This window comes from Rhynchophorus ferrugineus, unplaced genomic scaffold (genome assembly GCF_030347505.1).
Source record: "Rhynchophorus ferrugineus isolate W39M unplaced genomic scaffold, kcgeb_rfMv2 rfM7, whole genome shotgun sequence".
NCBI classification, from domain to species: domain Eukaryota; kingdom Metazoa; phylum Arthropoda; class Insecta; order Coleoptera; family Curculionidae; genus Rhynchophorus; species Rhynchophorus ferrugineus.
In genome coordinates this window covers 34,887,036-34,903,005 of record NW_027472586.1, presented here as the reverse complement: position 1 = coordinate 34,903,005, position 15,970 = coordinate 34,887,036, and the positions used below count along the sequence as shown (strand labels likewise).

The following is a 15,970-nucleotide window of genomic DNA, read 5'->3' as shown; positions in this document are numbered from 1 at the left end:
TTTATTTAACAAGATTTTCTGATATTAACTTTTATATTTTGTCATCAAACAAAAAATAATAATAGATTATATACGTTTTTTACTACTTAGTACAATATATAGACATTGCCTTTATATTTGGCAAAACTGCAGGGTACTGCCAGGGTACTGCCAGCTAAGCGTTTCCCACGAATTTTGTTTATATAAATCCTATTTATCTTCTCGATGTAGGTGTATTTCTGATTTATCCAATGGAAATTGCTACAGAAATTGACAGCAACCTCAATTCTAAAAAGGCTCCTGGAATAATGACATTTCTGACCTGCGATAATAAAAGAAATGCCACGAAAAGCAATCATCCGGAAATAAAGCGGATGCCTTAAGGTTGCTCGAATAATTATGCTTAAAATACCTGACAAACTGGAAGAACAAGTTGGATTTTATAGGTCTATTTCGCTGTTACAGCCGATATCAAAATTTTTGAGAAACTGCTGTTAAAACGTATTAAACCATTTACAGAAATATGCGATTTCCAGTTTGGATTTGGAAATCGCCGTTCGACAATAAATCAAGTGCATAGAGTAACAGGGGTCCTTGAAAAGGCATTCGAAGAAAAGAAATAGTGCCCTGCAATATTCTTGGATAAGCTTTTTGGGGTTAATCTACAAAAGAGCAAATTGCTACCGCGGAACAATTGTCGACTGCTGAAATCATATCTTTTCGGAAGAAAATATAGTTTCGCATGAAGGGACATTCTCAACACTTATTGAGCTGAGGGGGAGAAAACAAGGTTGTAAATTAAATACAATTTATATTCTGTCTTCCTTGAGTAAAGTAATACCCAAAGACTAGTTGTTTAATTGATAATAAATATTACATATATATACATTTAAAAGATGTTAATTAATACGTCATGAGAAAAGGATTATGATTCAAATCATGTGTACTTTATTAACCTACTAGCGACCCGCCCCGGCTTTGCACGGGTGCAATGCTGATACTAAATTAAATACACTACAGAAAAAATATGAACGTTGTATATAAAAACATAGCGGCCCGCTCCGACTTTGCACGGGCATAAAATATATATGCCTATGTCACTCAATGAAAACATGATTAAAATCGATCCAGTATTTTTGGTTCATTCATTACTGCCCTTGGCCTGCACGCATTAAATTTGGAGTAAAACAATTCCTCTTCCCCTATACTTACTATGAAGATTTCCTGCTCTCTTTGGAATATCTAAATTCATACAATTTTTATTACATTACACATTTTTAAACGCAAATTTTAAATTTGTAATATCTCCGAAAATATTTGTTTAATTTACATGCTGTAAGGAACCATATTGATCTATATTAATTGCACACTGTATTTAAGGTACTTAATTCGATAAGGATTAATGCCGTATTGCTTAAAATAGCTTCGTAAATAAGTTATTTTCTCATGTAAAAAGTAAACAATAAAAATGGTTAATGTGGGTTATCTCTAAAAGATAAACATATACCATCGCGGACTTTTTTGTAGACCTTTTTATGGTGTACAATACTGTAGTACATTAATTTGATCTAACTCGTAGGGTTAGGCAGCGTTTTTGCTAATTGCTAAATAAGCCTAAAAAAATAGGTTAATTTACGACATCACGTTAGAAACCTCTAAAATTAGCAATGTTGCCTTAGTATATTATGCATGTATTATACATATAAACCTTCCTCTTGAATCACTCTATCTATTGAAAAAAACCGCATCAAAATCCGTTGCGTAGTTTTAAAGATTTAAGCGCACATAGGGATATAGGGACAGAAAAGGCGACTTTGTTTTATACTATGTAGTGATATAATGAATGTATTTTATTAACGAAAGGTGTAGATTGGCTAATGTAGACAGGAATTCTATGCTTTCAATAATACTTCAATTAATACAATAATGTCTTCAATTAATGCTCATTCAATTCTTTCTTCTTCATTCAATTGAATAGTTTCTTCTTCAAACAATTCTATACTTTCTCTCAGCAATACTTTATTCTTCTCATTTTCATGAACACTCTTTTCCTCTGTGTTCATGCAAATTACTGTCAGACTGTCTTCTCGTTGTGGATGCACAGTGTTTTATCGATGAAGCTCTCCCTCGGGTTCTTGGTGGTGGTGCACAAGGCTGGTCCAAGAAGCCCTTTTCTGTGCCCCTATTCCCTGAGAATATCTGGGTGGGAAACTCTCTTCCAGCTTCTTGATATTTATGGTTAGGCGCCATAAAGAGTCCTCTACCAGGTCTAACATCCGACATGATTCGTCTAGCCTCGGTACCTGAACCGTCGTTATCCGAAACACTCGACAACGAGCTGATGGGAACTATCCTTGTTGAACACGTCTGTTTGTTAACTTGGTATCTTTTTGCCTGTCTATATTTACCAGACGTTCAATATACTACCATGTTACTACCATTTTCCATGTCATATATATTAAAAACTTCAGTTAAAATGTCTAATAAATTAGACCCTCTAACAATAGAACTGAAAGAGTTCTACAATTAGCGTAACTTACATTTTACAGAGCTGTCCCAACCATTCATAACAAATTTGCGTCGCAACAACACTTAATCCTATTTCGGTTGGAGTTCATAAATATTTTAACCAAATTCACTACAACAATCCACATGTTTGTGGATACAAAAATACAGAAGCTGTTTTCCAAAAGAATGTATCCACAAAATTAAATTGGCCCAGGACCTTATAAAATAAGAAGTGCGCTCACCATTTCTACGATTTTAGGAGAGAAGAAGTGCGCTCACCATTTCTACGATTTTAGGAGAGAAGTGGAAGAAGGAAATTCCATCAAAATTGACTGATTTGTCTAAAACAATCCTACAACTTGTATTTATCAAGTAAAATTATTTTATTAATACAAAAAGACACATAACAAAGAAAAATATATGTATATATATGTAAATAACAACAAACAATTTGGTCTATGTTCCGTTCTATGTTTGGGATAAGAGGGGCAACGCCGTGGACTGTTGGACTCGACGAACCAAATAGAAGTGTTCGGAACTGGGGCATGGTCGCTGCGGGAATGGCGAATGCGCCGGGTCTAATCCTGGCCGTAGTATCGGACGGCTTTTAGTTTCAAAGCCGTGGAGTTCTCCTTGCACTTGTAGGCCAGCACCTGCTTTATCCTGCTGATTTCGACCATCGGAAACCTGGTGGCGACGTAAGCTGGAAAACGTCAACGCAATTATTAAATTAGCTTGTACTCCGTCCCCTGTGCATATTGTACATATGATGGCTTGTACTTTAGCTCTGTCCAGAGCCGGCTTGACCGGTCGTTCGCCACTCCCCGCCCTGCTCCATCTCTGTCCTGTCACCGAACACGTAGCCAACTCGGCTGGACTGAATAAAATGGTTGCTAGGCCCCTGGTGAGCTTCCTGTAATCGCTCCACTTGATGCTCCGCAACTGATCCTCGTAAATCTCGATGCCCTCGCCCAGTTTCACCTGAAAACCACATGGGTGAAACTAACCACTTTATACTAGAGTTTTGCTGCAATTTACTAGCTTGTTTCCGCTTTCTATTTCGTTTTGTTGCTCTGGTACCCTGGAGGACAGGTCGTAAGCGGACGAATGACTGTCGTTGTGTAGGTCGTACGGGGTCCAGTGGTCGGATAATCGTCGCCGCCTTATTTTCATCACTACAGCATAAGATAGAATAGTTTAAAGCGACAAGTGAACACACTCGGTGAGAGATATGAAAAGATAACGTAACTAATACATAATCCCATTGCTTTTCAATTGTATTAATCAATTAGTCCCATCACAAACTGATTAAATTTTACCAATACGTAAATAACATAAACGCTCCTCAAAAATAAAAATGTTTCTGGACAAATAAAATTGAACGTTGAATGTTGCAAAAAAATTCACCAAAATAGCAGACAGCTAAAGTTGAAAAAATAATTAAAATAATTGCAAAATGGACTTCACAGTTCAAATACAAGAAAGCACAGCTGACGCAGTGGTAAAGGCGACAGGACGGTCCATCTACTGTTGCGATAGTCGCGGGCTCGAATCCTGCTGGGTCATGGTCCTAAATTTATGTTTGTGATTGTTTAATATTTGTGATTGTTCTAGGCAAGAGTGCAAAATCCGACAGGGAAAATGATCCTAGTCACGCCAGTAACCAGGCTGGGTAAGACCGGATGTCTTCTGGGGTGATTTCTAAGTTGGTCACTCGCCAGTCGGTAGGCTTAATGCCGAGGACTTTGGTTAGGAGCCCACGTTAAACTGTAGGTCCATTCCAGATTAAATAGCAGACACTCTAAAGATAACAACTTAATGTATACATCATATCATTCGCGAATATTAGGGTATGAGAAAGCTCTGTGCAAAGTGGGTGCCGCACGAGCTCACTTTTGACCAAAAACAACGACGAGTTGATGAGTCGGAGCAGTGTTTGAAGATGATCAAGCGTAATAAACCCGAGTTTTTTCGTCGATATGTGACAATGGATGAAATATGGCTCCATAATTTCACTCCGAAGTCCAATTGACAGTAATCCGAGTGGACTGTACCCGATGAACCCGCTCCAAAGCGTGGGAAAACGTAACAGTCGGCTGGCAAGGTTATGGCGTCTGTATTTTAGGATGCGCATGGAATAATTTTCATTGACTACCTTGAAAAAGGAAGGACCATCAACAGCGATTATTACATAACGTTATTGGACCGTTTGAAGGACGAAATCGACGAAAAACGGCTGCATTTGAAGAAAAAGAAAGTGCTGTTTCTTCATCATCTTCAAATACTGTTCCGAATCATCAACTGGTCGTTGTTTTTGCTCAAGTGAATTCGCGCGGCACTCACTTTGCACAGAGCTTTCTCATACCCAAATATTTGTGAATGATATGTACACGTTCAGTTGATATCTTTAGGGTGTCTGCTATTTCTTTTTATCCATTTTTTTCACAATAATAAAAGTTGCTATAATTCGCACACTAATGATGATGAGCTGTCAAATTTATACACGTATCTTGTGAGGCTTAGGGCTAACTAAAAAACATATGGATTTAATTCTAGTAGCGCCATCTATGTGTCGAGCCGGGTACTTTTCAATTGACCTGTTAGAATGGTGATCACAGTATTATCTGGATATTGGACGTTGCCAAACTTTTCTCCAGAGATTAAATGTTATTGAAAATAGAAAATATGTCGTTGAGAATTTTATAATTATAAACAATATTATGTGACAGTTGATGGAAATATCAATTTCAAACGAATTTTAATACAATGCGCATGTAAACCCAATTTAAACCAATGCCATCAAACTTATTCTAACAGTAAAGTTTTGAAGCTTATTTAATCTTGAAGAGCCTGTTAACTGGGATGTACTTTAGACATTCAACGTTATAATGGGTGTTAGTTACAATTCTGTACAATCTGTGGTCGAAATAATGTTAAAAAGCATTAAATAGATTTTATTATTATTATTAATGATAGACAGTAGCATGACTTGATAAATAACGTAATATACAGATCATTATATATATGAAAGGTTTTCTTTTAACAATCCTGAACCTCAGAAAAGTATCAATGAATACAGTAACGATGGAGAATTGACGGTTGCATAATCGGTTGCCTATTATAAGGAGCAATCAAGATAACATCGAACGACTGATTTTAAACATGTTTTATTTCAGTACAATGATCTTTATAAGTGAAATATCCTCAACTAGACTCGTTTTCTAATAGAAGTGATGTCCCACAGGCACACGCACACAGATACATTATAGGAATACTGTAGAAATCACTTTAATTAAGAAAACCGACACTGCGAACGGTCGACAGCTAGGTGTTGTCGCGCTTGAAGGCGGAATTTCGTCGGGTGAACGTGATGTTCTTGCCGAAGCGGTAGGAGAGACCGTTGCGGAGGTTAACGGAGGACGGGTAGCTATCCCGGACCTCGATCCCGGTGTGCGCGCTCATGATGTGCCTCCTCAGATAGAGGTCGGTCTTGAATTGTTTCTGGCAGGTGCCGCAGGTGACGTACGTGGGGAAGTGGATCAGTTTCATGTGCTGGCGCAAATTGGACAGGTTGCTGTAGACTTTGCCGCATTCGGAACAGGGCCGGGGGTCGAGGGAGTGCAGCTTCCGGTTGTTGTTGCCTGCAACAAATAAAATTATCAGTTAGGCAGCCGTTGCAGGCAACTTCGAACCGATCTGCCGCGAGAATTCCCGGACACCGCAACGGAAAAGAATAAGACAGACATAGGAGGGTTACCGGGTGTACAAATTAGTTCGTTCGGTTTTCGAAAGATTACTCTAGTCGCTATGGATATGTAGCGAGCGCTATCACTCTTTAGACAACCACATATACGCCCATATAGGATTCTTACGTCTAGCAAATCTAACATATCCATCATTCAATGGTTCCAAAATAAAGTGTTGCGTGCCATTGTTCATGCCCCGTACTATATTTCAAATAAAGTGATACATCGCGATATTCCTCTAGAACCTACAAGTATAATTCAACGTGTTTGTGTGAAGTACTTCGAAAGAGTAGCAGTGCATCCCAATGTACTCGCTAAGCAGCTAAATATGCGACGTAATAGTGAAGTGCGTAGACTAAAATGTTTAACACCACCTGATCTGATTACTGGACATAATAGACTAATTAATTAAGATGATATTTTATACAGGATATCGCTCAATGAAGTGATTTTCTACATGCCATGTATAGATAATATAGACATAAGAAATACTTATTGCCTATAGGGCAGATTGTAGAATAACAAAGAGTAAAAAAAAATATAGGATTCTACGGTTGGCAATGTCCGAGGATTGGTACCACTCAGTAGTGGCTATTTCTGGAGAGTCTTAACAGGCATTTGGCAAACTTAAATAAGTTTCCGCCCGATTTGGCGATGTTGTCAATTACAGTCAAGTTATCGAGAAGGAAAAACCAACGAGCTTTTTATGTTCGGCGCTCACAATGTGTGGCAACGCTCTACCGGTCCGTTTATTTCGCATAAATAGAAAATCGGCTATTAGTTATATTTTCAGAAAAAGAAAGATGGAATTCCGAAATTCCACGAGAGATGATAAGAAGTAGTAGCCAATAATGGACAATACTTTGATTAACGTATTGATTCTGATCTAACCCATTAAATAATTCGTGCCACGAAATTTTCGAGAAACATTAAACCTAATGTCAGCTTGAATATTAAAAAAAAACGGATGGAAGCCCTGAATCAAACACCACTGATTTTTAAAAGTTATTATATATATTCTAGAAACTAGTTTAGCCAAAACGTAAATCACATTAACCTCCTTTTAACTTGTTCAAGTTGGCCATAACTGATTTAAAATGATCAGAAATAATAAACCATTTGAAACTAATTTATTAATATTTTAAACGCCTTAAAATAATCTGCAGTATTAGATATTGTTTTTATTAACAATAACAGATGCTTACATATTGATTTTTTATGTAAGGCCTTCAGGTCATCTTCGAGATGGACATAGTCTAGTTCAGCTAAAACACGATGGAAATATATGTACAGCTTAAATATGCTAGGAACTAAGATAAGAGTGAATGAATTGATTAAAAAAATTATCCAAAAATAACACAAATCACAACAACTAAAAATCTAGAAATGTTACACCAGTTATCCCAAAATAAATTGTCTTTGCCTAAAAAAATATATTTTAGATTAGCTATATAGATATATAGATAGCAAAGCCTGGTATACAACCAAGTGATGTTACATAAATTACTAGTTTAATCATTAGTTATAAAGAGAACAATTATTGACAGTGGAGAGCAACCAAGATGATGATCAAGATATAGAGATATACAACTATATTCATAATAACATATATTCCTCTATAAAAGGAAACAATGAGCAAATAAAAAAGACGATAAGCAATATCACATCAGTTATACCAAAATAATTAACTAAGGAAATGAAGACAAACCTGAATCTAAAACAGCAAAAGCATTCCTGGAGAGATCTTTAAAAAATACTTAGAAAAGATTTAGAGTTTTAGACTGAAATATGAAGCTGCTGAAGTGAATCTGATACTAAAGCCTGCTAAACAACAAAATAATGTTTATTAACACCAGTTAACATCTTATTATATAAGTGATATATTCTTTTAACATGATCAAGTTGGTTATAACTTATGCGCCCTGTTAATCAATACAAATAATAAATTAAAATTATCTGCACCCTATAAAATGTATTGTGATGGAATTAAGTTATAAATAATAATGTATAAATTGACTTTAATTTATTTAATTTGAAAAGTTGTTTATTATCTACAAATGAGAAATGACATTGACATAATCTTAATTCAGCTAAATTGACAAAGTCTAAATCGGATTTAAGTTAATCTCTTTTCCTATAGCAATATAAATAATTTAACTGACTTAAAACTAATGTATTTAATGGTATCTGAGAATTCAGAGATCAATAAGCTCACCTGAAGATATAAACTCTTGTCCTAATTCTTTGCCTCCAAAGTTTCCAGATTGAGGAATGATGTCAACGCCACCTAAAATTAAAAAACAAATAGAATTCGGACATTACGGTGGCTGCGAGAGTATTTTGGAACCCAACCGCCATCTGTTAGTAGTAATTCTTAATAATTATTTGCCATAACGCTACAGTAACCTACTCGATTATATTAAAATAAATCACAAAAACAAGACATAAACCTTAAATAAAAATAACATACAGAAATCTTGATAATATTACTTAAAAAAGCAATTATTAGATGTAAAACGTATTTCTAACCTGCTAGTAAGCTGGTGTCATTTCCTGTATAAAAATTGGGCGAGTTATCGTCCTGTTCGTTATCGTTCTCGTCATCGCTTATGTATTCCGGCAATTCCACCTTCGGCAGTAAACTGGGTTTCATCTCCGCCGAATTCCTGGAGTCACTCTGTATGGCAAACGGGTTCACAGTCATAGAATCATCTTTTCTTAACCTAATATCAGTCTCGGATTTGCACTGTCTCTTCGGTGTGGGACTAGAGCTATTTGGCACAGGGATAGTGGCATTATCTGGGGATACATCCTGACTAGAAGTGACAGTGCTGGTGGAGGATATCTGTGGACTTTTCTGCTTGGCCTTGTTGACTAGGAGACCGTTTCTGCAAAATGAAATCCTTGCCTGAAGACTAGACACTAGTTCTACCTTGATTTGTACCTCACTGATCTCTGTGGTTGCGGCTTCAAGTACAAACTATTCTCTTCTGGCACTGCATCAGACTCCGAAGATGTATCCGTGAGTCCTCGTATTTTCAAGGATTCTGCAGTCTTAAGGAACGCGGAAAGGTGTGTTTGGGAAACGTTCACCTCACCCACATACATAAATTCCATTAGGGCCATGATATGACGAGCCTCCACATCCCGCATGAATATAATTGGGTGGGTACATGGATTTGCCTAAAAAATATCAGTTGTTACTCTACTCCTCGACAGTTTTATAGTTATATTACCTTAAAAAGCTCTTTGAAATAGGGACTACAAGCTGACAGTACCACTTTATGAGCCTGTAATTGCTGGCCCTCGCATGCAATAGTGACATCAGTAAAATCCTCATTGTACCTTAAAGCTTCAAACTGAGAGGTTATATTAGCTTGGAAATTATTCCATCGCAAACAGAAGTGCTGATCGTTTGGTTGTTCATCCAATTCAGCCATTCTCACTACGCTTCAGTCACATAATAACCATTTAAGTGATAAGATAAATATTTACAGCTTCTTTACACATTTTATCTCTGATTAAAAATAGGCTAAAAAGCCATCATTTTATCTAAAATCAATATTACGTCTTGGCCAACCAAGAAAAAGCACTTTCCCTGTCGTACGAGTTTTCCAAATTTTGTTTACAGTCACTCGATCTAGCGCAGATTTATCGCAATTTTCCAAATTATACGATACTGTACGTAATTTTAAATAATATGCTTGTTTATCTATTTTTGACTCATACTAAAAGTTTAATTTTTTACCGGAAAAAAAACTAATGTTTATTCATGCACAAAATCTCAAATTATTTTCCCAAATTTTATTAGACAATGATTTCTTTAATCTTTAAATACCTCCTTTCATTGTTCCGCGATTGTTTTGTTTACTTTATTTGGTTGGCTATGCTGGACTAGAATCGGTTGACGTTTGACCCAACCCCGTTTTAGTGCGGTTCTTTTTCCACTCGTGCACGCAACAATGACGGAAACGTTTGACAAAGAGGCGGTTCTTTGACGCTCAATGAAACATCTGTCCGGCGCTGTCAAAGTCATAAAATTGCGGAGGTCTATCTTATAGATGTCTGGAGTTTGGCGAAAAATTCGTTAAAGACGGTGTTTCCAGCGGCGTTGATCGAAAACGGATTTAAAATGTGTGTTGAAAAGTGATACCATTATTCGGCTGTGTTTTTAGTGTTTATTTTATCTGTTTTATTTTGCTCCGTTTGTGTGGGTATTGATTTTACTACTTGTTTTCTTATTTTTTTCGTAATCTTTTTGAATACCAACTGGCACTTCGAAATATGAAATGTATATGAGTAAGTTTTCAATGTACCATGTTATACGTTAATCTGCATGATCTAGTTAATTGTCAATATAACATGAATCACCTTCGCTTCAGCGCTGCATGGTTGATATACATAATCAGCGATTAAATTTAAAATAGTATGGCCTTCAAACTGTACATTTAACGTGCACCATTAGTTTTTTCGGATAAACTAAAACCGGGAGGAAAGAAAATCTGAACTGAGCTTGTATAAAGTTAGGTTAGGGTGCTACGGGGACGAGGTAAAGCTAAGACCTATTGTTATCTATATTGTCATGTAAGTTATACGTTGTAATATAAATTAACATTGTCTTATTGCATTAGTAGGATTAATGTATCATGTTATATAACATTTTGCATCATGGACAAATTAATGATTTTAGAATGGAAACGTCCGATCATTCGCATTTTTTATCTGTTGAACCGTTTTTTTATCAATGTCATAGGTTGAAAACGCCGGTTATTTCCATAAAGTCATTCCTATATTTTACCCACGGTTTACATTAACTGTACAATATTTCTAGAGTAAATAAAATATTACCTTTTCTTGTTTGATAAATTGGGCCTTATTTACTTTTTGGAATAACGCACTATTTGTTAAACAAATATAGATCTAGTTGCTTTCAGATAATTTTGACACTATTTCAAACTTTTGACGACTTGACGATTTGCATTCAAATAATATTTGACAATGATGTTTTTGTTTTTCTCTAAATGTTTCTGTTTAATGTTTAGATTATCTGTTTACTGTGTGAATTAATTTATTAAATGTTGGTATCACTTTTTTGTTTTAAATTGATTGTGTTGTCTCTTAAAAGTGTGTGTTGAAGTGCGAAAAAAATTTGTTTATAATAATTTTATTTGACAATATCACCAGTATAGCATTTTTTTGATAATTTGTTTAAATGTTAATAATAACTAGTTCAATTAGTAAATAGTGCAAAATACTTGATGAAAATCTAAAAAAAATATTTAAAGTTACAAAATATTACACATATTAGAAGAAATGTATTGACTTAATAAACAAAATATGTAAGAATGGGACTGCAGCAAAGGTAGAAAATATAAAGAACACTGATTATTACTGTTACTGAAGTTACTTTTCAAAAATGTGTATTTATAATATATATATATATATTTTTCAAGTCGCATTTTTCGTTTTTCTTTCGAGTTCACAAACTCTCATTTCAAATCGCGTATGTTGAGTTGCCTGTGCATATAACAAGGACGTTCTAGATTCACTTTTTTTTATCCAATTTAAAGATACACCGTTTTTTATAATATACTATTTTTGTAAAGTTATGAAATTTCGTTTTGACCTTCCATGCTGTCGGATTTATTTATGATCACTGTCGCTTTCTTTTTATATAAATATATATTAACGAATCTGTGGTAAAGAGGGTAAATATTTTTTTTATTAAATAATGATATAATGTAGGTAAACTGGAGAAAAGGAGAGTACCGTTTTCTTAATTGTCTTCTCTAATGATGTCTGGACATCTGGCATAATTACTTGTCTTTATTACCCCATCCCTTATTTGTTGCCTTGTAGGCCCACATTTATTGGAAATATTATCAGTTTTGTTCAGCTGGTGAGTGAGGGTGAACGGAGAGTGATTTGGGTGTCGAAATAATTCTGCGGTAAGTTTTTATTTCGGCATTTTCCTTTTTGTATTTCATTTATGTATATCATTCTCTTATATATTTGTTTCTGTTGTATGTTCGTTTATTAAGAATATTTTGTGGAGCTTTCATCACTTTTTCATGTATCTATCAATTTTCGCAATTGTTTTGTATTTGTGTGTATTACGTGTAGAAAGTGGTAAATACGCTTAGTGTGGCTTGGTACATTTCTTCTCTGAATTTTACTAATGGGTCTTTTACAGCTCTCGTAAAATTTTGTGCTTTTTATTTGTTACTGTTTGCCTTTTTCATAGTCCTTCGTTCAAATTTTTAAACGAACTTAGTCAGGCACTGTAGTTATCATTTCCTTTGGAATTCTAAGTTTATGTACGATAAATGTAATGGCTTCTAAGTAACTTTTCTAGATCTTTTTGACAGCATCAATCCATATTAGTTCACTAGTGATATTTTATATATTATCATATAGTATGATATTTCTTTCACATAATTTCCATGATATTCTAGGTATTGTTTTTGTTATCACTTTTCCCGTCATATAAATCTCTTAACTTTTATTTCGCGTCTGTTGTCACCGTTCATCGGTTTTTTCCCTTGTTTTATTCGTTTTTTTTTTCTTGAGACTCTGCCCCTTATGTTAAAAGCGATGAGATTAAAATTATCGCCATTTATAAGCAAAAAAACTATAATTGACAGTGGATTTCTTCAAATCAATTGGCGAAAATATTTAATATACCAGCTCTCGCCTGTTTTCTGTGATTTTCTTTCTTACTTTTTGTCCGTTTTTTATTTGTTTCGCGCCTGTCATCATCGTTCGCCATTTTTTTTCTCTCTTACTTTGATTGATATGACTCTTCATTGATATATAATTAACAGCGGATGTCTTCATATTAAATTAGGAAAATATGAAATATCGAAAATGTGATTATGTTGTTATATGGTTATGAAATGTGAGAGGGTTTAAAGCACGACATTTTTTACGACTTGTTGAATGGCAATACGAAACAACACTAAGGGAGTTTTTATTAGCGTTGGGAACTATCGACTAAAAGTATTAGAAACAGTAGATAGTCGCAAAACAGTCGAATTAGCCGATAGTAAAAAAAATTGCGACTGAAAATAGTATTTACAATTATATGTACGAACTTTGAGAGAGGAAAGGACGGAGATAAATGTGTGATCTGTGCTGTATAGGTCAATTCAATTAAAATGATTTTAAATTGGCAAGTGGTAGTGCGAAAAAAGCAATAGAATAATGATCCCAAATATATTTAACCGTATTTTAAATTTCGAAAGTAACAATGACATAATATAATAAAACTGATTGATTTATTTCTATTTCATTCCACCATGTACTTACTGTTTTTTTTTTCAATAGTGCAATAAGTGAGACGGAGGTGTACATATTTGTTTTCAAACTATCTTTGAGAAATGAATGGAAGTAGATTATTGCTGTAAGTGAGTGCCTTGAAAATAATAGTTTTGTTTTGAATTATGTAAACTTGTTTTTATATTTTATATATTTGACTTGATTGAAAAGAGGGATGGAGTAATGATCACAAAATATTTATATCTTTTTTTCTCAATTAACCTTTATCATATAATTTAACATTTTTAAATGCTTTTTTGTCTTTAATAAGGAATAATTTAATTTTCAAGAGGCTTGAACAAACATCGAGAGATTTAGAAAATCGAAAAGTCGATCAAATAAAGACCCTCTGGTTGCCAAGAACTATATATATTACATATAAATCTATGTAAGAATTAATTCGGTACATTACCAAGCCAAAATAGTCACTGAAAGTACCGTTGACTGAAACAGTCGATAGTCGTTTTCAGTCGATTGTTTCCAACGCTAGTTTTTATATATTAGAATGCAAACCAAACACCTCTCGACGTCTATTTTAAGACCTATCACTCGTTATTCAGTGTTGAAACACGTGTCACTTGAACAGTCGCGCGATATAACATCGATTCATCATATTCACATCACCTACGAGCTCTAAATGCTCTTTGTATGTTTGGATTCCTCTCTTTTTATATGTTAATAAGACATGGATGCTACATGGATTTTACATACCTAAATTATGTACAATATTATCTACAAGTGTGTGACTATACAATTGAAATATATAAAACTTTAGGGTAAATGATGTGGCTCGGTGAATGGAGGTAAAACAAAATGAAACAGTGATGTTTACATTATGTGACCGTTATTTATTGGCTATATAAGAAAATGTGAAAAATACAAATGATAAAACGGATGGCAGCGGAGTTACCTGTTGACGAGGCTTAGGCAGTCGATGGTGGCACGTCTAAACCAAATGCTGGTCGAGTACAGAATGAATCGAAATACCCTTCAATAACATCCCAGATAAACGTCTCGGGGTTGCCGCCAGCTATTCGTTATCGGGTTCTAGTTGGCGCTGCTGACACCCCGTCCGTGTTCAACATCTGGGATTATATTTCTGGGTATTTTGTAGACAGTTATTCCACGACGTAAAATTCGACATGCCCCAAGGTCGCTACAAAACCTTTGATTAATTTTAACATTTTACAATATTTTTTAATAATGGTTTATGAATATCTTAATTTTTATCTTAAAAATATCGGCCAATATCGATATATTTTCAAAACATTTCGATATATCGATATTTTTTTGGTATTTCTACTAGAAGCATTGACACTAATATTGATATATACAATACATATGCTACAAAACAGTTTAGATGATTTTTTTTATTATCTGTGATTAGATGAGCTTTAACAAGTACCCTATCCTTGTTGGTAATACTGTCACGTTAGGAATAAGTGGTATTGCTACTGTTTTATAGGAAATAAAAACACAAAATTCATCATGTTACGCTTCTGACTGAAATATTGACGTCACATACCGTCATTTAACCAGATAAAGGATAAAATTGGTTTAACCAGATAAAGGATAAAATTGGACTGGGCTTTATCAAACCAAATAACCTAAATTTAGCCGGAATCGATTCGTCGATGGTGACTGTACCGTGTGACGACAACAGAAAGAATGATTTTAAAAATAATACTAGAACTAGCATTGGGAACTATCGACTGAAAACAGTCGATAGTCGCAAAACAGTCGATAATCAAAAAAATAGCGACTGAAAGTAGTAATTACTATGCACGGTTCGATTTTTTTTTTCATTCGTGACGTCGGCCGAAGATGTACGAATTCTTGTCTGTATAAAATATGAGATAGGAAAGGACGGAGATAAATGCCTGGAGCAGTTAATTTTAAATGTGTTTATATTCTCCAATGGTAGTATAAGCGAGACAGAGATGTATATATATTCATTCACGTGATAACTTTAAAAAAGAAAAGGAAAGAAAACTAATTTCTATTATCATGTAATAAATAATATAATTTTAAAGGAAGTAGGATTACTTTTATACTGAATGTTCTGTGGATGTGTTAAAAGGAATGGAATAATAACACCACAAATGTTTTATCGTGTTTTAATATATTAATTGCTATTTTTAAATAACATAGTATAATAAATATAAATAGTACAATACAACTTAAACAAAACCTAAAAACTAAAGATTTTCAATAACCATAACTACTAAATAAAATGTAAACGTATACCTAATCATTGAAAAATCTAATCCATGATGAACCTAAAAATGATCGTACAATAACTACCAGACCCTTTTTAAATAAAAGTTTTATTTATTTTTGAATGGAAATATTTTTAAATTACTGTGAATATTATCGTGTTCAACTTTTCTCCCGCGAGGCGATTTCTTCGATCGTTAATT

At 34.4% G+C, this 15,970-nt stretch overlaps 2 protein-coding genes across 8 annotated transcripts in view; one reads left to right on the top strand and one right to left on the bottom strand.

The window, feature by feature from the left end:
• Window positions 1-2,846: 2,846 nt before the first annotated feature.
• LOC143200254 (uncharacterized) lies at window positions 2,847-10,136 on the bottom strand. Of its 3 annotated transcripts, XM_076410675.1 has the most exons (7): window positions 9,470-10,136; window positions 9,178-9,416; window positions 8,763-9,121; window positions 8,449-8,520; window positions 3,526-3,662; window positions 3,252-3,468; window positions 2,847-3,190 (listed from the first exon to the last, which is right to left on the bottom strand). In XM_076410675.1, the coding sequence occupies exons 1-7, from the start codon at window positions 9,671-9,673 to the stop codon at window positions 3,066-3,068; spliced, it is 1,353 nt and encodes a 450-aa protein (XP_076266790.1). In that variant the 5' UTR covers window positions 9,674-10,136; the 3' UTR covers window positions 2,847-3,065. The 3 variants fall into 3 exon arrangements, with proteins under 3 accessions (XP_076266790.1, XP_076266789.1, XP_076266791.1); XM_076410674.1 differs by having other exon boundaries at window positions 2,847-3,468; window positions 9,470-10,129; XM_076410676.1 differs by lacking the exons at window positions 2,847-3,190; window positions 3,252-3,468; window positions 3,526-3,662 and adding an exon at window positions 5,639-6,128 and having other exon boundaries at window positions 9,470-10,129.
• Window positions 10,137-10,254: 118 nt separating this feature from the next.
• Window positions 10,255-15,970, top strand: part of milt (trafficking kinesin-binding protein milt) — a 120,404-nt gene continuing 114,688 nt past the window's right edge. The window contains exon 1 of one of the 5 annotated variants that reach the window (XM_076410649.1): window positions 10,255-10,532. The gene's annotated coding sequence lies outside the window, so the exon portion shown is untranslated. Of the gene's footprint in view, window positions 10,533-10,587; window positions 10,818-15,970 lie in introns of those variants that run through there. The other 4 variants (XM_076410651.1, XM_076410653.1, XM_076410655.1 and 1 more) reach the window with 4 other exon arrangements.